Source organism: Galleria mellonella, unplaced genomic scaffold, assembly GCF_026898425.1.
Source record: "Galleria mellonella isolate WM207_F2 unplaced genomic scaffold, CSIRO_AGI_GalMel_v1 utg74, whole genome shotgun sequence".
NCBI classification, from domain to species: Eukaryota; Metazoa; Arthropoda; class Insecta; order Lepidoptera; family Pyralidae; genus Galleria; species Galleria mellonella.
In genome coordinates this window covers 2420092-2442813 of record NW_026442147.1, presented here as the reverse complement: position 1 = coordinate 2442813, position 22722 = coordinate 2420092, and the positions used below count along the sequence as shown (strand labels likewise).

General features: G+C 33.2%; 4 protein-coding genes across 6 annotated transcripts in view; 3 read left to right on the top strand and 1 right to left on the bottom strand.

Moving 5' to 3' along the window:
• The first annotated feature begins 1554 nt into the window (after nt 1–1554).
• On the top strand, nt 1555–11953 carry LOC113516201 (ATP-dependent DNA/RNA helicase DHX36-like). The gene is made up of 13 exons (XM_052900983.1): nt 1555–1951; nt 2438–3106; nt 3304–3473; nt 3805–3993; nt 5622–6063; nt 6106–6458; nt 7119–7209; nt 7465–7535; nt 9185–9363; nt 9825–10149; nt 10441–10712; nt 11262–11472; nt 11806–11953. The coding sequence occupies exons 1-13, from the start codon at nt 1769–1771 to the stop codon at nt 11927–11929; spliced, it is 3279 nt and encodes a 1092-aa protein (XP_052756943.1). The 5' UTR covers nt 1555–1768; the 3' UTR covers nt 11930–11953.
• A 59-nt stretch (nt 11954–12012) lies between these two features.
• Nucleotides 12013–15867, top strand: LOC113515945 (enoyl-CoA hydratase domain-containing protein 3, mitochondrial). Of its 2 annotated transcripts, none has more exons than XM_026900245.3 (7): nt 12013–12155; nt 12410–12522; nt 12603–12738; nt 14220–14318; nt 15047–15138; nt 15319–15407; nt 15483–15867. In XM_026900245.3, the coding sequence occupies exons 1-7, from the start codon at nt 12138–12140 to the stop codon at nt 15770–15772; spliced, it is 837 nt and encodes a 278-aa protein (XP_026756046.2). In that variant the 5' UTR covers nt 12013–12137; the 3' UTR covers nt 15773–15867. The 2 variants fall into 2 exon arrangements, with proteins under 2 accessions (XP_026756046.2, XP_026756047.2); XM_026900246.3 differs by having other exon boundaries at nt 12065–12195.
• LOC113515946 (ADP-ribosylation factor 2) lies at nt 15858–18744 on the bottom strand. Of its 2 annotated transcripts, XM_031908727.2 has the most exons (5): nt 18713–18731; nt 18546–18625; nt 18161–18423; nt 17785–17910; nt 15858–17487 (listed from the first exon to the last, which is right to left on the bottom strand). In XM_031908727.2, exons 2-5 carry the CDS (start codon nt 18610–18612, stop codon nt 17401–17403), a joined length of 543 nt encoding a protein of 180 aa, XP_031764587.1. In that variant the 5' UTR covers nt 18613–18625; nt 18713–18731; the 3' UTR covers nt 15858–17400. The 2 variants fall into 2 exon arrangements, with proteins under 2 accessions (XP_031764587.1, XP_026756049.1); XM_026900248.3 differs by having other exon boundaries at nt 18546–18744.
• A 2800-nt stretch (nt 18745–21544) lies between these two features.
• The window catches only part of LOC113516026 (putative uncharacterized protein DDB_G0277255), a 47939-nt gene continuing 46761 nt past the window's right edge, over nt 21545–22722 (top strand). Inside the window, exon 1 of the mRNA XM_052901024.1 lies at nt 21545–21669. Within this exon, the coding sequence (XP_052756984.1) occupies nt 21654–21669 (16 nt within the window). The 5' untranslated portion in view covers nt 21545–21653. The remainder of the gene's footprint in view (nt 21670–22722) is intronic.

Genomic DNA, 22722 nt, shown 5'->3' with positions numbered 1-22722 from the left:
TTAGCATACCATGGTTATGTATCATCTCTTTTAAGATACGGTTTAATACTGTAGGGTAATTCGGTTGACACTGATATTGTATTTAAGGCACAAAAAAAATGTATTAGAGCACTGTCTAATACACATTTCCGAGTTAAAACCATTATTTAGGATGAATAAAATACTGCCTTTGCCTTCTCTTTACCTGTTAGAAATGTGTATTTTTGTTAAGAAACACTCACAATTATTTCAAACAGATATTATAAGCCGCAGTAACAGACATAAAAATAAATTATATATACCTACACAACGACTAAATGTATTGAGTACTAACGCTTACTGCATGGCAATACGGATATATAATCATTTGCCTGAAAGTATCAGAAATTGTTAATTTGTCCTATTAAAAAAAAGCTCTTCAAGCTAAATGGATAAATGTTATTACTCAGTAAATGAGTTTTTAAATGATAAAATAATTATAAATGATTAGATATGTTTCACTTTGTGTTGTGTATATTTTTAATGATTATTGACATGAATAGATACAGAAAGTGACAAAATATTATTGCAAATGTTTATGTTATTATGATAAAATTATTTTAATGTTTTGTTTAATAAGTTTTTATATTTGCACGACAGTGTGGCAGAATAAGATTGGACTATTTTTCTTGTAAAGTAACACCTAAAAATGTACCTTATTCCAGCAAATAAATGATTTCAATTTCAATTTCAATTTCTCTAAACACCCCCATGTATGTTCTGCAAAAATTTATAGTTTTCGAGAAATTTGCATTTTTATAAATTTTTCGTTTGTACCCGAAATGTTGCATTCTTTATTTATTTTCTCCTTCTTTCTATTATTACCAAAACCTTAATTATTTTTGTGGATGTGAACAATTAATAGGCCTTTTACTACTACACTACAATTTTAATCCAGGCTGATAAGTTTTTGAGAAAAAAAAAATAAACATTACATTATAATAAAAAAATTATACGTTATCAATAAATTGATAACGTATAATTTCTGTTAACGTATAGTTATAATAACTAAGTCAGTTGTTTCTCTGTTTAATACACATACCGCAGATTTTTATCAGAAGAATGACTTTTTGTATACCGTCATTTATATGCTCCTAATTACAATACAATAATATAATTAAGTTTGGTTCGGTGTATTCTCACTTAAATGAATATTTGTAGGTACTCTTTTGAGAAATAAATATCTTAAACCGTAAAAAGCTTAATATTTGTTCAATTTCTTTGCATAGTCTATTTTCTCTTTAAAAAAATGTATTTTTTTGCTTAGTTTTAATAAACTAAGTAAACAGTTACACATTGAAATGTCTAAATGGTTTACATCTCATCAAATATATGTATAAATATTATTTAAATAACGAATTATTTATATTTTCTATTGTTATTATTTTAAAAAATGCCTAACTGTAAATTTATTATACTAAAGCCAAAATATAGAACAGTAATATCGATATAGTAGCAAAACACAATTATCGATAGTTCGAGCAATAATTATCGATGGTTCGCCCGGTTGGTCTCTTTTTGAAATGTCAAATCGCTAACACAGATTCCTTTATAAAAGATTCTTATCTGTCTTTACCAAAGATTTCTGTCTTTACAAATAGTCTATATTCTTTCTTTTCATTAATTTTATTTTATAATTATCTTTATGTCCTTGATTTATAAATAAGTATAATATTTTATTTTACGAGTTTATAGAGTAAACCTTTTGTGTTTATTGAAAAAATTGTGCTGATTGTGAAATAAATATTCAATGAATATGTCCCAACAAGGGAAAATGCGAGATGATGGATCTCATCATGATGGATCATGGCATTCATGGGGACAAAAACATTCTTTAATTAAAAGACATCCACCCGGCTTGAGGGGCAAGGAAATTGGCCTATTCTACAGAAACCAACAAAAAAAGCACGGTAAAAAGGCAAAAGAATTCAAAGTTAGTAAACGTTTTTTTTTTTTGTTTATTTAGCATTTATTTAAAATAGTCTGATAGAGACTAGGACCTATTTATAATAAATTATTACCACTCTATCACTGACTGGCTGTATTTTGTGACAGTGTTAGTAATGGTGAGGTTAGTCCCCATTGCTCTCAATATACCCTATCAAATCGACCTCTACGCGGTTTCATCTGGAAATTATTGTGACTATCGTTGAGTTAGTCACAATAAGCTAACTGAACTGCCTTTTCATCCTCACCTATCACCTCTTACTGTTACCTCAACAGTGTATACTGATAGCACAGGCAGGGTTACCATGCCATTTTCACACATTAAAAAGAAAACAACCACCCTTAAGATTGTCTACTGACCAATAAACTAATTGGTACAGTAGTGAATCTGTTGGTTCCATAAAAGTAATTCATAATTGAAATTATTTTTGTGGTCTTACTCTTATTAAGTAATTTTCTTTTTTTTTTTTAGTTTCATCTAAATGTGCCAAAGTCAATAGTGGTTACATTAAAAAATAAATTGCAAGTTATAGCTAAACTTACAACCTATCAAGATATTTCACTAATAAAAAAAATTAAAGATGGAGATGAAAAGTCAACAAAATGTGTTGTGCCTGAATTTATTGAACCAAAAAAAGAATTACCATGTAGTGAAGATGATAACTCAAAAAATTCTCATAACAGTAAAGATATTGATGATTACAAATTTATTAAACCAAACTCTAAACCAGCATTGGTGTATAATAATAAACCGAGTACTTCTAAACTTCCTGACTTTATACCAGTTTCGGCAGAACCTACAACAGACCAAGGTAATGAGCCCAGGATATTGTCTCTTAGAGGTGCTGGTGACTATAAATATAGTTATGAAGATATCATCACAGGAACTTTTAAAGAAAAACTAGAAGAATGTCTCTCTAAAGGAGTCAAAATAAGAGAAACAAATAATGAAATCAATGACCTTAGTATAGCTTTATATGAAGATTATAAAGACATGCTCAAAAGATCAAGTTATAAAAAACTAATGCAATTCAGGGAAAAATTGCCAACTTACAAAAAATCAAAAGATCTTCTTGATGTTATTAATAATAATCAAGTAATTGTAGTCAGTGGGGAGACAGGGTGTGGAAAATCAACACAGGTGCCTATTTACAAAACTTATAACTGTTACATAAAAGAACAAGAGTACATTTTACGATTATTAAATTGCTCTGAAAGAACCATTACTATGTTTAATAATAATGTTCTCACAATATTAAAACCTACTAAAATATATGTATTAAAAATAATTGATGTTATTAATCAAGTCCATTTTAAACATTATTAATGGTTTTCTAGGTCCCACAAATAATTTTAGATGATGCTATATTAAACAATAAGGGAGCTAATGTAAAGATTCTAGTAACGCAACCTAGACGCATTGCTGCCCTATCTCTGGCTTCAAGAGTCGCTGAAGAGAGAGCAGAGTCAATGGGGTCATCTGTTGGATATGCAGTAAGATTAGAAAAGTAAGTTGCTTGATAAATAAATAATTTTACTATCAGGAATCTCCAAAATTGGCATACATGCATGGGATTAACTATAAAAGTGCATGAAGCAAGATATTTATGTAAGAATAAAAGCTTTCAGTATTTGGTACAATACATAATATTCCTCCTGTAGATTAAAAAAATTCCAAGTTTAACAATCTCCTGTAAAGTTACACTTAAAACTCTCCTAACTTTAATATATAAATAGATATCAAAGGACAAAACATGAATGGGATTGAATAATTTTGTAAGTCTGGAATTCTTTGTAGGTTTAAATAAATATATCTTATCAAAAAATCTTAATTTTCAGAATAGAAAGTAGGGAACGTGGAGGTATAATGTATTGTACTACAGGAATACTTTTGGTCGATTTGGAAGTTAACCAAGGTTTAACCAATTACAGCCATATAATACTAGATGAAGTACATGAAAGGGACTGTCACATTGATTTCGCCATGTGTATGTTGAAGGAGGTTAGAAATAAAATCCTATTCATATTATAAATGCAAAAATTTTAAATGATGGATGGATATTTGTTACTCTTACATGCAAAAGTTACGGATTTGAACAAAATTTAATACAAAAGTATATACACATCAGATACTTCATGTATACTATAAAACTATAATATACTAGTTAATTTTAATCTTTCGTGATGTTTACACATATTTTAAATGTCGGCAATATAAGAACAGGTATGTTGGTACTATTTACCTACAAAAAAAAATTCATCGCGTTAAATTCCAATAATGTATTTAAAATAAAATATACTAGCTGTTATCAGAGAATTTGGATGTGTGAATTAACAAATAATGTACTATATTTGCACTTGAAGGATTTTGCTAGTAGTTTTCGTACTTGGTAGGCAAGTTGGTAACTGCAGTTAGACTTTGGTAATGTTTTAAGAGGTATGCTGCTGTCCATCTCTCGATCGTTAAGTTCCCTTAATCGCCTCTTACGACACCTATGCAAGGAAGGGGTGCCCCATTCTATGCTAAGACCCCATGACAAAGTTTGTAGATGCAGGTGGTTGGGGTTGTTCCTTATGGATGTGTATGAGGAAGGCCTATGATCAACAGTACACAAGTTAACAGCTGGTATGCTTATGATAATCCTCTATATTATATATCAGGCCATTGTCCATCTATGTACCAAATTCCATTCTTTGTGCAGACATATGGCTGCTTGTATAAGTAACAAATATCCACTCTTCATTAATTATTGTTTATTTAATAAGTAATTGAAGAAAAATTAAGATTTCTATAAACATGTGAAAGATGTCCTGTTTCAAGACTACTATACAATAAAGTATTACAAACAAGCAAAAAATTGATTCAAATGTTAAAGCAGACGTTGATCCAGCTCTCAAAAAGATAGATAGATAATTTATTTAAGATTGTGGTCATAACCGCCTGAAACTCAGTAAAGTGCAAGTTGCAGTGTAAACTTGCTCATGATTAATAAAGTGCATTCCCACAAAGGAGATGTTAACAAAGTATATGAATCCTAGACCAAGATTGCATATAGTTCTACGGAGGCAAAGCCATGGGACGAAAACTAATAAATTTAATGAACCTATAAAATGTTTCTTATGAATCTTATCAAAAGTAAACGTGTGTTTGTTTGTATATCACAATTAAACTCTAGACTATAGATTACTTGATTACTATATTATTATTATATATATATAATAAACACTATTAATTATAAATCATAAATCATAATGAGACTGATTTTATTGCCGCGCTTGTGGTAAACCTGTGACCTTGAAATTCCCTTTCTCTTTTTCCGGCATCCCTCCCCTCTCCATTGATATATGTACCATCGCTCTAGCTTGTTTAGTTCGCCTGCTGCGTCAAGTTGAGTAGACGTGTGTTTGTAGTGCTCGTCACGAAAATGGAAAAACGAAATCAAGAGCAACGCGTCGCGATAAAATTTTGCGCCAGATTGGGCGAAACAGCTTCGGAAACGTACGCTAAAATTGTAAGAGTGTATGGTGATAGTGCTCTTAGTCGTGGAAACCAAACGCCAAAGCTCACAATGGTTGTCTCCGCGCGCCCCCCGCCCGAAAAAAGCTCGCATGAGCAAGTCGAAGGTGAAAACGATGATTATTGCCTTTTTTGATAGCCGTGGAATCGTCCACAAAGAATTCGTTCCACCGGGGAAAACTGTGAATCAAGTCTACTATTGCCAAGTACTCGAAAGATTGCGAAAACGAGTCAACAGGGTGCGCCCAGACATCGCTCGTAACTGGATCCTTCATCACGACAACGCGCCGTGCCACACCGCCCTCAGCGTGTCCCAGTATTTGGCCTCTAAAGGGATCGCCGTGTTGCAACAGCCGCCTTATTCGCCCGACATGTCACCCTGTGACTTTTTTTTGTTTCCTAAAACAAAATCGGTGGTCAAAGGAACCCATTTTGAGTCGATTACGGACATCCAGGCGGCCGTGACGAGGGTACTCGCGGACATCCCAGTCGAAGCGTTCCAGAAATGTTACGAAGCATGGAAAACGCGCTGGAATCGCTGTATAGCTGCCCAAGGGGACTACTTTGAAGGGGATGGCAGAGTTGTAGAATAATTTTCAAATATACGGTTTTTATGGAATCAGTCTATCTGCAAAGGAGATCCCGGTGCGATTCTAGTATTTCTACCTGGAATTGGCGATATAACGAAACTCATAAAACAAATGAACCGTAGCGGTCACTTTCCTAGTTCGCGTTACGATATTCATCCACTACATTCAAAATTGTCTTCAATAGAACAACGTAAGATATTTGAGAGGCCACCAGAGCACATAAGGAAGATAATAATAGCTACAAACATAGCTGAAACATCTATAACTGTAGATGATATTGTATACGTGATAGACTGTGGTAGAATCAAATGTACAGGACTGAATGTGGAAGATAACATTTCTACACTTCAAGTAGAATGGGTGTCGCAGGCAAATTTGCGTCAAAGGTATTGTATTATATTAATGACGTATCTATATGAAATGAAAATTAATTTTAGAGTTCTGTTTGCGTTTGACGCTTTATTATTTCTGCCCACTCCAATGAGAGACGTGATATGTTTGTATGTATTTATTCCTTTTTAGTATTATTTCTATTGTGTTATATCAGTGATGTCATTTACATTTAACGATTTTTAGAAGGGAAACTGTATAAAAATCGGCTGCTTGGGTGCTATTATACTGGGAGTGTAGAATTGTTAGGGGACTTTAGCCCATTTCTTGCAAAATACCCTATCAGGTAGACTAAACCACAGATCAAACCAATGTAGATAAAAACTCATGAATTTGTTACAAAAGACTGACTGACTTTACTTCATTCTTACCTATCATCCTTCACTATTACCCCGTCATATACGATAACGCAAGCGGAGTAACCATTCCATTTTCATCCCATTGAAAGACTGCTCATGCTACTGTCACAAAGTGGCTGTGATTGCATGGTTTTATTGTTATTTAAAAGATGGGATGCCCTTATACTTGCTGTCATGTTTATAGTCTTCTTCATATATATTACCTACCTACAGTACTTAATTTCCAGTTGTAAGCTATTAACTTTTTTGCCGCACCGAGATGAATTAAAAAGTTTAAAAATAGATTTATTGTTACAGACGAGGTCGCGCTGGTCGATGCCAGCCAGGTATCTGTCTATTAAAAGACCATCTCGTAAAATTCGTTCCGAGCACGGAAACATTTGCAACAGTAAACGTTTTTATTAATTTTCTCCGTCGCAAATACTACTTATTAAGATACAAATAAACTAACAAACTCACTTTCACATTTATAATAAATGGTAGTTGGTTATTCATTAAACAGTTGGAATTCGCCTAACATATATTGTGTCTGAATTTATTATGTCTATTAAAAAGACTAGACAGGGGGGGGGGGGGAGAGTAATGGAAAAGCCCTATCGCTAGCAATACACCCTCTCAGGTCGACGCTCCACGCTGAAATTAGTGCCTGATTCATCATGGCAGAGTCATTCTCACCATTCAATGGGCTGTCAAACATTTGCAAAAAAAAAAACAGTAAGATACTTTTTTATTAATTTTCTCCATCGCAAATACTACTTATTAAGATACAAATAAACTAACAAACTCACTTTCACATTTATAATAAATGATAGTTGGTTATTCATAATAAACAGTGGTTGAAATTCGACCATAACATATATTGTGATACATGCATAAAATTTCCAATTAAGCACAGTCAAGAGTTAGTGAAGAAAAATTTTTTTCCACCTTATACATGAATTTATTATGGTTATGTTTGACATTCAGTAAGACTAGACAGGGGGGGGGGAAGGGATTGTTAGTAATGGGGTATAATATCTTCGCTATCGCTAAGGTTTGAATATTGTTCCTTAAAGAACACCCTCTCAACGGTTTTTCGGACCAATTGATTGAAATTTTGGAAAAAATAAGGGAACAAGGTTTTTGTCCTCTCACGCTAATCCATTCAAAAATCAATAATTTCATTTGTTTTTCACTTTTTACTCAATTTTTTGTTTTTTAAAAATTCATTATCAAAAAAAAAATCGTTTTTTATGCAGATAAAGAAACTCTTGTCGACCATTCATCATGAATGGAAAAGGATGGACCATATCTGAGACAAATGCATTCATTCTAAACAAGAGACCTATCATCTTCCACTGGTGCCTCGTCGCTTTGTTTAAGAATTGCATGGAAACCGGAGCTCAAAAAATTTTTTCACCGAAACTAGAGTTTTCAAGCTTCAAAACCCTTTTTTAAATTTCCTGTACGATTATTTTTCACTGAAATACACCCATTAAAAAAAAAAATTTCAATAATTTTTATGTTCCCTTAATTTTTGCGAGGAGTGTATTAAAGACAAACAGTACTAGTCTATTCTCAATTTGACCACAGACTAACAAAAAACAAAAGAGTATATATGTGTTTGTTTCAAATACTTGGTAGTGTGTGTACTTTTCTTTTTTGTATTAATTTTTTTATGCATAATTTAAAAAAAAATATATTAGCATTCTGCACTCCTCTATATAAAGTATGAGTGTGCGAAATTTCGTACTCCTCTGTCCGCGCAATTTTCGTAAAAACGAAGGTACAAAGATTTTGCTTGGCATATTAATATATAGATTAGTAATACAAGTAATACATGAGAATATAATAGCAGTATATTAGTTTGCTGATAAAATAATCAATTTAAATTTCCAACCATCATGACTTCTCTCCTCCTTCACAGTATTCGTAGTTTAATTGTATATTTAGTATTGTTAGTTTATTAGTATATTAAAAATACATTAAAGATGATTTAATTAGTTTAAATGAAGTAGTAGTAGTAAAATCGATATTCATCGTCACCATATCAGCCTTTAACTGTCTGCTGCTGAACATAAGCCTCCCCATTGAGAGGGTTTTGCCAGTAGTTGCCACGCTTGACAAGCGGATTGACAACCATAATTAGGGTTTGGGTATGTTTCAAGAGGGACGCTGCTGCCTGTTCCCTCGTCCTCCCTTAGTTACCTCTTACGACACTCACGGTAATGGGAGTGACCTATTCTATACCGAAACCCCGCAGCAAAAATCGATAATATAACTCGAAAAATGTAGTAAATATACATAATTAAAAACTTTTAATAAATAAGATCTGGCATAAAGGCTTCTTTTAAAAGAAAAAAATAAACTGGTGTGTGGTGTAGATGCGGTGCACTGGACGAGTCGGAGAGGCTGACGCCGCTGGGCTGGCACATGGCGCGGCTGCCGCTGCACCCGGCGGCCGGAAAGCTGCTGCTACTCGCCGCCCTCTTCGGCTGCCTCGACCGCGCCGCTAGTCTCGCTGCTGTCTGGAGCTTCAAGGACCCATTCCTTTTGGTCATTGGTAAGTGTCTGTTACAGTCACGCTATCAATATATCTATAATAGGTTCCCAAGGGTTTCTCTCCGCAGTTAAGGGATTGATAATAACAGGGATTTTTTTTATGGATTATAATGGAATGGTAACCCTGCCTGCGCTAACGATATACGTTGACGGGGGATGGATGATAGGTGAGAATAAAAAAAAAAGGTCAGTTAGCCCATCGTAATGAATACATCTGGGATTCCGTACGAAGGTTTCCGTAGGGGACCACGTGGAGGTCAACCTAACAGGGTATATAGCTAGTAAAGGAACTGGTAGTGCATATTACTAACAATCCCCTCCAGTAATGGGAATTAGAAATGCCGTAACTAGTAAGGTCTACTTCCGCATCATCGTCCCTGGAAACCATCGTGGGTAATTCTTAATGCATCAGTATCATCATTATTTTTACGTATATAAACTCAATATTACACCATATCTCAGGTAAAGAACGAGAGGTGGAAATCGCGAAACGCGAGCTGACATTAGGTGAGCCCAGCGACCACGTAGCGATGTCGGAGGCCGTATTACGATGGGAGCGCCTTCGTGAAAGAGAAGGGCGTGAGTTCGCGTACCGCTACTTCCTATCTGTCAACACTCTAGAACTCCTATCCGACATGAAGAAACAATTAGGCGACAATCTAAAAAATATGGGATTCCTTCCCTCGGGTGACGTTAAAGCATCCTGGGAGAACCGGAATGCGGACAACATAAGTTTATTCAAGGCAATAGTGGCTGCTGCATTGTATCCTAACATAGGTACAGTCAGGTAATAATGTAGTTAATCTGACTATAGCTGTAGTTTTAAAGGTTGATTATGCTACTAGCTGTATCCCGCGACTTCACCTTCATGAATCAGTATATAAATCTTCTTATAAATTTCGTTCAAATCCGTTCAGTAGTTTTCGCGTAATTATTATTTAAAAAAAAATAGACATCTCTACGAAAATTATTAAAGCTAATATAAAATACTAATTGATCTTTCTGTTTACCCGTACGAAGTCGGGGCGGGTCATTAGTTTTAAACAAACTGCTTTAATAACAAAAATATTGTTTTTAGATGGACAGGCACGCGTGGGAGGAATGCTTTTAAAAAACAAATGAGAATTAAAGTGCGAACACCAGAAGATGGTCCTATAGAATTACATCCCAGTAGTGTGATGTGCGCGCCGCCACACAACAGTGGTCCCATTCGGTCTCTGTGTACTAACCCTGGTGCCAACTGGCTCGTGTATAGACTGAAACAGTTGTCCTCGCGACTCTTTCTTCTCGATGTCACATTAGTTTATACACTTCCATTGTTGTTTTTCGGCGAATTGAAGGTAATAAAAGGTAAGTCATGACATGTACCAGCCATTTTATATTAACTGTCCACTGCTGAACTTAGCGTTCCCTATAAGGGAGAGTTTTACCAAAGTTGCCACGCATGGCAGGCGGGTTGGCAACAGCAGTAAGGCTTCGACGATGTTTTACGGGAGACATTTGAACGCTGCTGCCCATTTTTCGACCGTTAAGTTCTCTTAGTCACCATACTGCATGCATTATACTGCAAAGTCATAACATAATTGTAAGGAATTATAAAGTCTGATAACAAGTTTTTAGATCTTACGCTAAATCCTAAGTATAGAACCAAGTAACAACAGCTTTTATTTTTACACTGTTGTCCATTGTGTAAAAATATGTCCTCTCATCTGCTTTCCATAATTTTTAAAGTTATGTATCTCATCTCTAGGACATTTTTATTACTAATTTTGTTATTCCATCTAATACTCCATCCTTTTTTAATACTAGTTTCAGGTAGCCTTCGATTGATAACTTAACCCGCATTTTTTATACTGAAATTTTTACCCATAATTTAAAATGTGACAAACTTACCCACAGAAGAAAAAATAGAAGATGAAACAGACTTAAACTCAGAGGAAGAAGATCGATGCCAAATGACAATCTCAACTTACAAAGTACAATGTAATCAAGACACTACAGATGTGCTGTTCGAACTTAGAAAATTGCTAGATCAAGTTCTAGCATCAAAAATCATGGTTAATAGTAACCACGCTGAACAACACAATGAATTTGAAGAGAAAGTATTGAAGTGAGTTCTTTTGTTATACAAAAACCCACCCTACAACACGGTACTCTTATAGCGTGTTTTCATATTACACGATTTCAATCCTTCGTATAACACGGGTATTCCCCCAAATAACGCGGGATTGAACAACAATATGTATGTATGGAACTACAGATAAACGGTCATGTTAACCTTTTAATCAGGCCTTCAGTTTGTTTGCCATTATAAGTATCTCTAAAAAAATAATAAATTGTTAAAACTTTGCACTCTATTTTACTTAAAAGAGTCAGAAACACTTGTAGGTATTTTCATGTAATAACTACCGGTTTAACTTACGTGCACGATTTTTCTTTCTAGCGCCGTAGTGGAACTGATCACGGCAGAAGATGAAGGCACTGATTATTATAAAGATGAAGACGATGACACTGCATCTGATACATCAGACTGCGAATTTGATAGACGTCGATTAAAAAAATATTAATTCACTATTAAAACGTTTATTATATCTGTGCATTTTTATTTTTCACTACAAAAAATGTAACAATTTAAATCAATAATATAGCAACCCTAAAATGACAGCGGAAGGAATGTGTTAAACACAGCTGTTTTGTCATTAGTACATTAGTGATTGGCAAATTAATATCGATTTTTACTATAAATCAATAACTAAGAGGTAATAATTGTCAACGATGCTTGCCTCATTTAAGGTAACGTTAATCAATATACTGATAATAAATACTTGATAAAGTAAGTATTAAATTATTTGTTATCTGTAATTTACACTTAAGTAACCTTACTTATCTATTATAAAATTTGCTAACGCTATTATTAATTAAATGCAATTATGTACAACTATTTCTCTAGTATATAATGAAATTAAAATTTGTATTTAATTTAGATTTTTATACATATAATTATATACAATAGTAGTAATATAGTTACTTTTTATATTACTTTTCAGAAAAGTTCAACAAAGTCCTTGTTTGGACTATATCGCTATATTCATAATGAATACATATCTACCACTGAAAATAATGGAACTCGAGAAATTACCTTAATTCACGAAAAAACAAAGTTGGTACAAATATAATATTTAATTATGAAAACTAAGGTTGTTATTAAAATTAATAGGTTATTTTTTTTTTATTTGTTAGGAATTCTTTGTCAATGGACATGATGAGCCATCTTATAGAAGCTATAAATTCTAATAAAGATGATACGTCACTGAGAGCTATAGTCCTGTCTGCAAAAGGCAATGTTTTCTCTGCAGGTCATAATCTAAAGGAACTAGTAAGTAATCTATCCAATCAATTGATGTCAATCATTGAGTAGTTACTATAGACGGATTCGATCATGTCGCTAAAATGATTTTTTATCCTAGATAACCCTAGGGTTATCTTAACCTTTCGACCGCTTACACTCACCAACCATGAATACAAGCTGATACCACAACTGCGCTCCCAACACGGAGAAAATAATTAGTAATAAGTGCCCCATTGCAAAGAATGAATACTCTGTAAGATCGATCTCCGCACGGTCCTTCCTAGAATACATTTAGTTAAAAATGTTTGGAGCCTCGCTTGCAGCGGGAAAAGGGATTGTTAATAATGGGATTTAATGACTTCATTGCTTGAAATATATCTTATCAGGTCGATCTCCACGCGGTTCTCTTAGGAAACTGTCTTGGTTAACAATTGGAATGGTATCCACGCCACCTTATTTCATTACCTTCCATTTTCACCCATTGAAAAATCCGTTTGCACTATTGGATTATATAGGCGAGGTCACCACTGAAGACAGAGTCAACTCACTTGATCATGATATTAATATCACCCGTTAACTGTTCATTGCTGAACATAGGCCTTCACATCGAGGGAATTTGCCAGTAACTGCCACACTTGACAGGCGAGTTCGCAACTCCAGTCAGGTTTTGGCGATATTTTAAAAGGAATGATGCTGCTCATCCCTCAACTACTAAATTCCCTCAGTCACCTACGACACCCACGGGAAAGTAAGGGGTGACCTATTCTAAGCCGAGACCACACGACCAGTCAAGTTACTTAATTACGACGAATTTCTAGAAAGTACCACGACGTGGACGGCGATCTGTCAGAGTATATTGCTAATAATGGATTTATCAGTCCCCATTACCTAACAACCCCTTCATAAGTAACTACTATGATAGAGGGGGTATTATTCTAACTAATCTAATGATACGGACACATAATGATTCATACATTTAATTTTATAGAGGTATTGTTAAGAGCAGGTTTTCTTTATACTACAAAGGTGGCAAACAAGCATACGGCCCGTCTAATGGTAAACGATCACTGTTACCTATGGACGCCTGCAACACTAGGGGTGTCATGTGTGCGTTACTGACCTTGAAGAAACCTTAAGTATATCTTTTTTGAAGAACCCCATACTGTAGTCTCTAGGGAAAACCTCTACAGGGAGCTCATTTCATAGCCTCAGCATTCGTGGGAAAAAAATTCTCTGGAACCGCACTACACGTGACTATGTAAGTTCTAGCGTGTGAGGATGAATTCCCTGTCGATGTAAATTATATGTAAGGAGTTAAATTTAAGCTAACAATAAAAGTTGTATATCTTATTATAATAATCAACCAACCCTAGTGTTGCTTCATAATTTCTCTGTTTTATTGTAAAGTTCTTTAATGATATCTTCTTGTTACTTATAAAAAAATATTAAGCACAATGTAATATTATTACTAATAAATAGAATTGAAATCAATTTTGTTTCTATTTTAGCAATCATCTACAGGAATAGAACAACACCAGTTAATATTTAGAAAAGCTACAGAACTAATGAAGTCCATTATACAAAGTCCTGTGCCTGTCATAGCTAAGGTAATAAAGAAGAGATATTCTATCAAATCGAAATCTATATCTGTTGTCTACTATAGACTAACCCCCTTATTCAGAGGGGAAGGAATTGTTAATAATGCAGACTAACAGCCCCATTGCTAACAATATTCCCTATCAGGTCGACCTCCACCTGGTCCTCCTGGAAACAATCGTGATGAGAGCCAGATGTATTCATCACGATGAGCTAACTGACCTACCCTATCATTTTCATTTATCTTCTGTCACTGGTGCCACGCCAGCATATAACGTTAGCGCAGGCGTAGTAACCATTCACTTATCGTCTATTAAAAAAAATCATTATTCATAAAAAATTCTATTTTATCATTTTCATTGAAACTGAGAATTTAATATCTAAAAAAGGCTTAAAAATTTTTTGAAAAATCTGAAATGTCATTAAAAGCTTTGATATAAGTTGATACTTATTAAACTCAATCAGTAATTTTTTTATTGATGGTAGGTTCATCGCATGTAAACCATTATAAAGGTATTAGATGAAAAGTTGTTTTCATAGGCATTTTTAATAAGTTGAGCCGTGCCCACTATAGAATCCGAGCGGAACTTTCAGCTCTTCATAAAAACATGAATGCAAATTGCTTTTTTACTATTATCATAGAATTTTGGACACTTTTTTATATTGAATCCATTTTTTTTTTTATTTTTACAAGAACATAATGGTACTTTAATAGAACTTTTTTATATTGAATGCATAGGTTAATGGTTTTGCTGCAGCAGCAGGTTGCCAGTTAGTTGCCGCATGTGACATGATCGTGTGTTCCAACACGAGCAAATTCTCAACACCTGGGTAAATATTTCATTGTACCTAATACAAAATAGAATTGAGCTGGTACTAAATGACAATATTAATTATTAAGTTATATTAAATTTGATAAAAAGAAGAGCACCGACGTGATTGTAGCAATGGTACGATTTTTTTATTGCATAATGTGTAGTAAGTGCTAATAACGTGAACTTTATATTTCAGTGCAAATTTTGGTATATTTTGCTCAACTCCAGGCATAGCTATTGCGAGATCTATCCCAAAATCCCGAGCTACATATATGCTATTTACAGGTAATGAAACATTATTTCTACCGATTATACTTTAATTATTATGAAAAATGCAATTTTGTAATCGTTATTGCTCAGGAGAACCTATTACCGCCCAAGAAGCATATGAAAGCGGACTAGCAACAAAAGTAGTACCTGAAGAACAATTGGACATTGAGGTAAACAAGATCATAGAAAAAATCAAGGTGAAAAGTCGTAGTGTTATAGCTCTAGGAAAAGATTTTTTTTACAAGCAAATCGAATTAGATGTTTTAGATGCTTATAAATTGGGAGAAAAAATAATGGTAGACAATATTAACAGTTGTGATGGCCAAGAAGGAATTAGGAGTTTTGCTGAGAAACGAAAAGCAAGTTGGAGTCACAAATAGATGCCAGTTATAAAATATTTTTTTTTACTTTTCTATGGATAAATTTAAATATTTTTATACATATGACGAGCGAAATAAAACACGCTTTTTAATTACACCTATATTTTATTTGCCACTATTTCAAAACGTTTAACGCATTTTAAAGGCTGAAATTTATGGTAATGAAGCAGACATTAAATCACATTAGACAATATTAAAATAGGTATCATTTGGCCAATAGGACATTTTACATTATATACATTGTATCCAAATCTTACATTAAAAGTAAATAGTTAAATGATAATATACTTTTTATAACATTATGTTCACATTAGCACTTTAGTAACAAAGAGATCGTGACAATACAAATAAATATTAAGATCCCATTTGTATTTTACTGGAAGTACCAAATGATGGTCCACTTAATGGCCAATGACATAACAATATGGACCCCACGGAATATAAAGTGTCAGTCATGGCCCCTCACAGCTGCTACTACTGAGGACCATGTCGTGTTTTTTGTGTTGGGAATTTGCACTGGCCATCTTACCCTTCAGACAGTTACTTATATGAAACAGTATTGCTGTTTCACGTCATAAATAGGCAAGATGGTAAATTTACCTAGGCCAGTCACACAAAACTCCATTACATTACAAAGACAAATTAATCATGTAGGTAATCTTTTCTTACAGCCATAAAATGGAACAGTTGTATATTCCATTTTATGGCTGTATTGATATACACTGCTATTAAAAATGCTGCTGCATTAATATACAGAAAAATAGGTGAATACAAGACAAGAACACTATAGTTAACTATATGTTATGCAATATTAAAATTATTTTAAAGAATAAATTAATGAATATAAATCTAGCCTTTATTAATAATGGTCATTGAAGGCATGATTTGCAATAAATTGAAATTTATTGTCACTATTACCAGTTATCACTTTATATAATTGTAAGCATGCATATTGCAACCAATAGTTGGTATGGTATATGTACTCTGATACATACTAATATATTGTGCTGGAAATTTTCTAGACATACATTAAACAATTTAATAAACATGTAAATGCATCAATGATAAATCACACTATACACATAACTGATACAAAACAATATTTGTTTTTTTAACATATTAAATAATAGAAAACCATTATTTGCAAACTATATACTTCTTACATAAATAAACTAAAAATTAAATACTAAAAATGGACCTCCTTAACAGTTTTATGTCAATATTCTTTTTATTACTTTAAAGATGAACTTTGATAGAATATTGGAAAGAATATCTTATGGAGCTTTTACCACCAATTAATATTTAATAAACTGTAGCATGATGAACTTCTATATATAATATTTAATATATGATATAAAAGATTATTAAATTTTGATGTTCATTCCAATTGTCAGCATGGCATTCAATTTTTAAGGTACATACGAGTACCATTGCAAACTTTAATAATTTTAATAAGAGGAAATAATGGGTGATAAAAGACCCTATTACCTACCCTATTAATTAATTACATTACATTTTTTCATAGTCTTTTGGATAGAATTGAACAACATTCACTCTGTTGAAAGTTGTCAGTCAATGTGGGAATGTGCAGCATACTAGTTCCCTGAGACTGTCTGTTATATTGGATCTCACTTCTTTGCTAGTTCATTTGACAACCAGTCTAAACCTTCATACAGACCTTGCCCTTGCGTTGCACATGTAGCTTGAATGTACCACTGAAATTTATAGAACAATTTAAGTACACATTTTAAGAATTAATTGACCAATTATACAAATAGATATCTAAATATTTTTTTTTTAAATTCATAAAATAGTATGTTTACAATGTATCATATATTTCCTAGCCATTCTTGTTAACACTTCAAATTCTTAGATATAACAACATTGATAATAGTATATTAATATACTCAAGTTACATAGAAACACATCCTGTTTTAAAAAAAAATTATTGTAGATAAAGCCAAAAGTTTACATAAAAATTAAACAGGATACGGAATATAAAAATTTCTTACACGGCGACTCCTGAGGTTGTTTAAGTTAAGTGCATTAGTAAGTTCCGCTGCCGTCATAGCATTTGGCATATCTTGTTTATTTGCAAACACCAATATAACTGCTTCCTTCAATTCATCCTCCTTTAGCTAAAATAAAAAAAAAAAAAAAACAATTTTTACAAAAGTTTGACTTGTCTTGAAAAATCAATTGGACTAATTACAAATATATTTTTCATTTAAATTTACACTGGGTTTTTAAAAGCAACCAACAGGATAGTACTGATGCAATTATGATGCAATCTGGTAAACAAAGGGACCATGTTTTAGATGCAGAGAGTCTAGTACTAGAATAAAGATGAGTAGTATAAAAATAAAACGCTAGATATATTTAGTATACCATATTTGCGAGTTCTTCTTCAGCCTCCGCTATTCTTTTGGTATCACTTGAATCTACTACGAAAATAAGCCCCTGGGTATTTTGATAATAATGACGCCATAGTGGCCTGATTTTGTCTTGACCGCCGACGTCCCACACTGTAAAACTGATGTTTTTATATTCTACAGTTTCAACATTAAAACCAATAGTCGGTATCGTAGTCACGATCTCTCCTAATTTTAGTTTATAAAGTATAGTAGTCTTGCCCGCAGCATCAAGGCCAACTGTAATAAAAGAAAAACCGATCAGTGATATGTAATAAACACATTTAAACGTAAAACAACACAATAGATACAAATTAATTCTACGCAATCCACAAACGATGAGCTGTCACTCAGTCACTCACCCATAAGGATACGCATTTGTTTTTTGCCGAAGAGTCTAGTAAATACACTAGATATAGTCAAACCCATGTTTGCGTGTAACCTGAAATCCAAAAATTAATAAATTAACTAACTACACTTAGAATATGTAGGGAAAAAAGTGAGAAACAATTCAATCTCAAAAACCGACGTTTTCAGTCAGATAGAACAAATGCTATATTTTTTTTTTCTTTATGGATAGTGAAGTGCAAAACAAGTCGATTATTTTTAAAAATTGATACAAATTTACACGAAAATAATATTGCTATGAAACGTACGGAAAAACCAAAATGAAACAAGTAGTTTAAAGTTTTTATAAAAAGGCTTTGAATTAGCTATAACAATTCAAAATTTTTATATAGAAACAAACGAACAATGTCACTGTTTGTTAAAATTTGTCGTACACTTTGAATTTTCAAGATAAGTCTGATGCGGATATAACAGTTTGTAAGCTTTTATATGTAATGTACCGTTTTTTATTTACAAATTTGAGAACAATAAACCAACTGCATGACTTTTAACCCATCACAACAAAATATTTGTAAGGAATGACGTGACAACATGAATATACAAATACACGTCATCATATAAATAATTTATATAAGCAATTTAAAATAACAATAACACAATTTGTTTTCCGGTATAATGATAATAATCAAAAACTTCTTTTCCCTTTTTTCTCAATTTAGATATATTAAAAATTATGGTTATAATATTTATTAATCGATTATTATCTAAAAGCTATATTCGAATATTATATTCGATAACGATTTAATTGCATAAAACTATTATTTTCAGAGTTTTGTACCAAAGAGGTGGAAAAAATTATTTATGGTGCAGCTTTGTCCATCCATCCGTCTGTCCACCCATTACAGTACTAAATTTTAGCATCATTCTTCCGACATGAAATTTGGAATAGATTTATATATTTTTTTAAAGGATGATAATTGAATAATAACGCCGCCTGCGTTATCGGTATACACTGGCGGGACACCAGTGACTGATGATAGATGAAAATGAAGCAGGTCAGTTAGCCCACCGTGATAAATTTTGTTTTTACAACACAGGGGGAAAACGAGCTTGCGGCTCATCTGATGGTAAGTGACTACCGCCGCCCATGATCACCCACAACATCAACGGCATTGCATATGTGCTGCCGGCCTTTTAAAAGGGAATATGCTCTTTTCTTGAAGGTTATGTTGTCGTATCGATTCGGAAATACTGCTGTTGGAAGTTGATTTGAAATAGTGATTATGCATGGAAGAAAGTGCCTTGAAAAACGCACGATGAAGGACCGCCACTCGTCCAGATGGTTGGGATGAAATTTTAGTTTATGGCGGATTGTACGATGCTAAAAATCAGCAACAAGTATCAATTCGAACATTTCCTCAGAGCACTCCCCATGATCAATTCGGTAGAAAATGCACAGAGATGAAACATCTCTATGCAGTTTCAGTGAATCGAGTCGGGCAGTAAGGCGCCAATCGTCATCAATTCGAGCTGCCCGATTTTAAATGCGATTTAACGGAAGGAATCGCTCCTGTTCACAGGTGAGAACAGTATTCCATATGTGGCCTCATTTGAGCTTTATACAGTTTCAGACGGTGTTTCGGCGTGAAATACCGTTTCACCCTATTGAGCACACCTAACTTTTTGGAAGCTATCTTAGCTTTTTCCTCCAGATGACCGCCGATATATATATATATATATACGAGGTTTGTCCGGAAAGTACGTATAAAAGTTTTTTAAAAATTTTATTTTACAATTATTCAGGTAAATCAATTTTATCCCCTTCAAAGTACTCCCCCTGTGACATAATGCACTTGTGCCAACGCCGTTTCCACTGTGAGAAGGCTCCTTGAAAGTCCTCTGGTTGTAGGTTTCTCAGCTGCCCCGTCGTAGCTTTTTTTATCTCATTTATGTCCCCCAAATGCCGCCCCCGAAGTACCAATTTGGTTTTTGGGAACAAGAAGAAGTCACACGGGGCCAAATCCGGCGAATTCTACATGAGGTAATTTTTCATCATTCCTCTGTTGAGTTATCTTTTGTAATGCTAAAGGTTGCATAGGCCACTTGTCTTTGACTCATCCAAGATACAGGGTGTTCGGTCACCGTAATGGAATTTTTACTCAAAAACTCACGGACAACAAGAGAGGTGTGGGCAGGGGCATTGTCGTGGTGAAGAATCCAACGCCCCTCTCGCGCCAATTCTGGACGAACTCGTGCCACACGAGCTTTGAGGCGTCTGAGCACATCGACGTAGAATTTTCCATCAACTGTCTGACCTGGAGGGACGAATTCTTGATGGACAATCCCCCGAACATCGAAAAAAACAATCAACATTGTCTTGACATTTGAGCGGGATTTTCTTGATTTTTTTGTTCGTGGTTCCCCGGATGTCTTATCGAATTAGATCGGCAAAAATTTCACGGCCATTCTTGCCGAGTTTCGAGAGAAACTTGATTACGACGCGCTGCTCTTCAACGGAAGCGGGCTCCATGCCGACGGGGTTTCGTTAAGAGGTAACTTCACAGATGGCGTGACAAGCCAGTTCGCACCGCACGGCGGTCAGACCAGAACTGAAGCATTGTTAGGGACATAAGGAAGGGGTCCTGCGCTTACCTGGCCTCCCCACTCCTCTTTCTCGCATTCCAGAACACTTTTATACGAACTTTCCGGACAGACCTCGTATATATATATATATATATATATATATATATATATATATATATATATATATATATATATATATAAGGAGACAGGTAAGAATGATAAGAAGAACCTAGACTACATTTATTTTCTGACGTATATGGAATTAAAATAAAAAAAGAATAATAATATTAGACGGTGATATATCAATCTTTGATTTTGAGGTTGTTTAAAATTTTAAATATTGTTATCAATTCGATTAAAATCGATTAAATAAATTTAATCTGATTGCTCACTGCTTCCAATTGAAATCCTTATCCTAAAATTTTTTTTACATCCATGCTGCTGCCAGCCAATAGGAATCTCATTAGAGTTTACTGTCATGCGTCGTCATAGAAACGATTTAATTTAGAAAAACTTTTAATTTTTTGGCTGGAATCGACATGGAGATTTATGAAGGTAAGTGTTTTTTATTCATATTTTTATAATTAGTAAATGTATCACGATTATAATACGTCTCTTTTAAGGAGTAATCTCATAAATAGTGAGATTAAGTAAATAGGCGAAGTGTGAAGGTCCTATCAAGGATATGTTATTAGAACCTTTCTAGCGCATGTAGTAATAGCAAACCTAAAGAAAACAAAAAAATTAGAAATATATTTTACTATTTCTAAATCCTTGTTATTAGATATTATTTTTATATTACGCTGTCAGTGGATAACCATGGGGAATCAATAATTTATTTGTAATATTTTTAAGAATTGTATTTTTAATACCTTAGTACCTAAACTTAATATATAACATACTTATTATATAATTTTCTGTTTGTATTTTAATTATGTTCCATTTATTTGTTCCAAACTTTATTGTTTGATAATGAAACATTTTCAAACAATATAAATTGGGAATTGAATTAATAAGTACTTACTCAAATTTAATTCACATAACAATTAAAACCAAACAAATCACCTAAACTAAGTGCTCTAAAATAAATATTTTTTTTTTGTTGTATTTCGTTGAAGTGAGACAGATGTTGTGCTGTAAATATACTGTAAAAAGAAAACAAATATTTTATTTATATTAAAGACTCATTTTCATATCTTATATACTTAATATAAATAAATCAATTACTACATATCTTTTTTGTGTTTCTAAATTTTATAATATTCATGTTATTTTGTAGTTTTGCTAAAATATATTTCTTTGTTGTGAATAGAGAACAATGTTGGGCTATAAAAATATATAGTCTTGAACCTTGGATACTAGTATTTTGGGTGTGCCTTCTAATAAATAACTGACCATATTTATTTATGTATATTTCAAATAATATAGATTTTTTAAATAATTAATAATTTATTTGTTAATATCAGTCGAAAACTTTTATCATGTTTGTGATAATAATTGTGGTCTAGTAATCAAATATCTTCATTATCTTGAAATTTACTGATAAGTATTTAATCTTCTCTATCTGAACTAACTTGATACTTAAGTACTATACTAATGTTCCTTAAA

Excerpts from the sequence above, each read along its gene's own strand:
- LOC113515946 (XM_026900248.3), bottom strand. The coding sequence starts at position 18,612 with ATGGGTTTGACTATATCTAGTGTATTTACTAGACTCTTCGGCAAAAAA. Across the intron at positions 17,911-18,160 it reads AAGAAGAACTCGCAAATATG|CTAAAGGAGGATGAATTGAA; the intron begins GTATACTAAATA and ends TTTTTATTTTAG. Across the intron at positions 17,488-17,784 it reads ACAACCTCAGGAGTCGCCGT|TGGTACATTCAAGCTACATG; the intron begins GTAAGAAATTTT and ends TATAAATTTCAG.
- LOC113516201 (XM_052900983.1), top strand. The coding sequence starts at position 1,769 with ATGAATATGTCCCAACAAGGGAAAATGCGAGATGATGGATCTCATCAT. Across the intron at positions 3,474-3,804 it reads TATGCAGTAAGATTAGAAAA|AATAGAAAGTAGGGAACGTG; the intron begins GTAAGTTGCTTG and ends CTTAATTTTCAG. Across the intron at positions 3,994-5,621 it reads AATAAAATCCTATTCATATT|CCGTGGAATCGTCCACAAAG; the intron begins ATAAATGCAAAA and ends CTTTTTTGATAG.
- LOC113515945 (XM_026900245.3), top strand. Across the intron at positions 12,739-14,219 it reads GTCATAATCTAAAGGAACTA|CAATCATCTACAGGAATAGA; the intron begins GTAAGTAATCTA and ends TTTCTATTTTAG. Across the intron at positions 14,319-15,046 it reads CTGTGCCTGTCATAGCTAAG|GTTAATGGTTTTGCTGCAGC; the intron begins GTAATAAAGAAG and ends TTGAATGCATAG.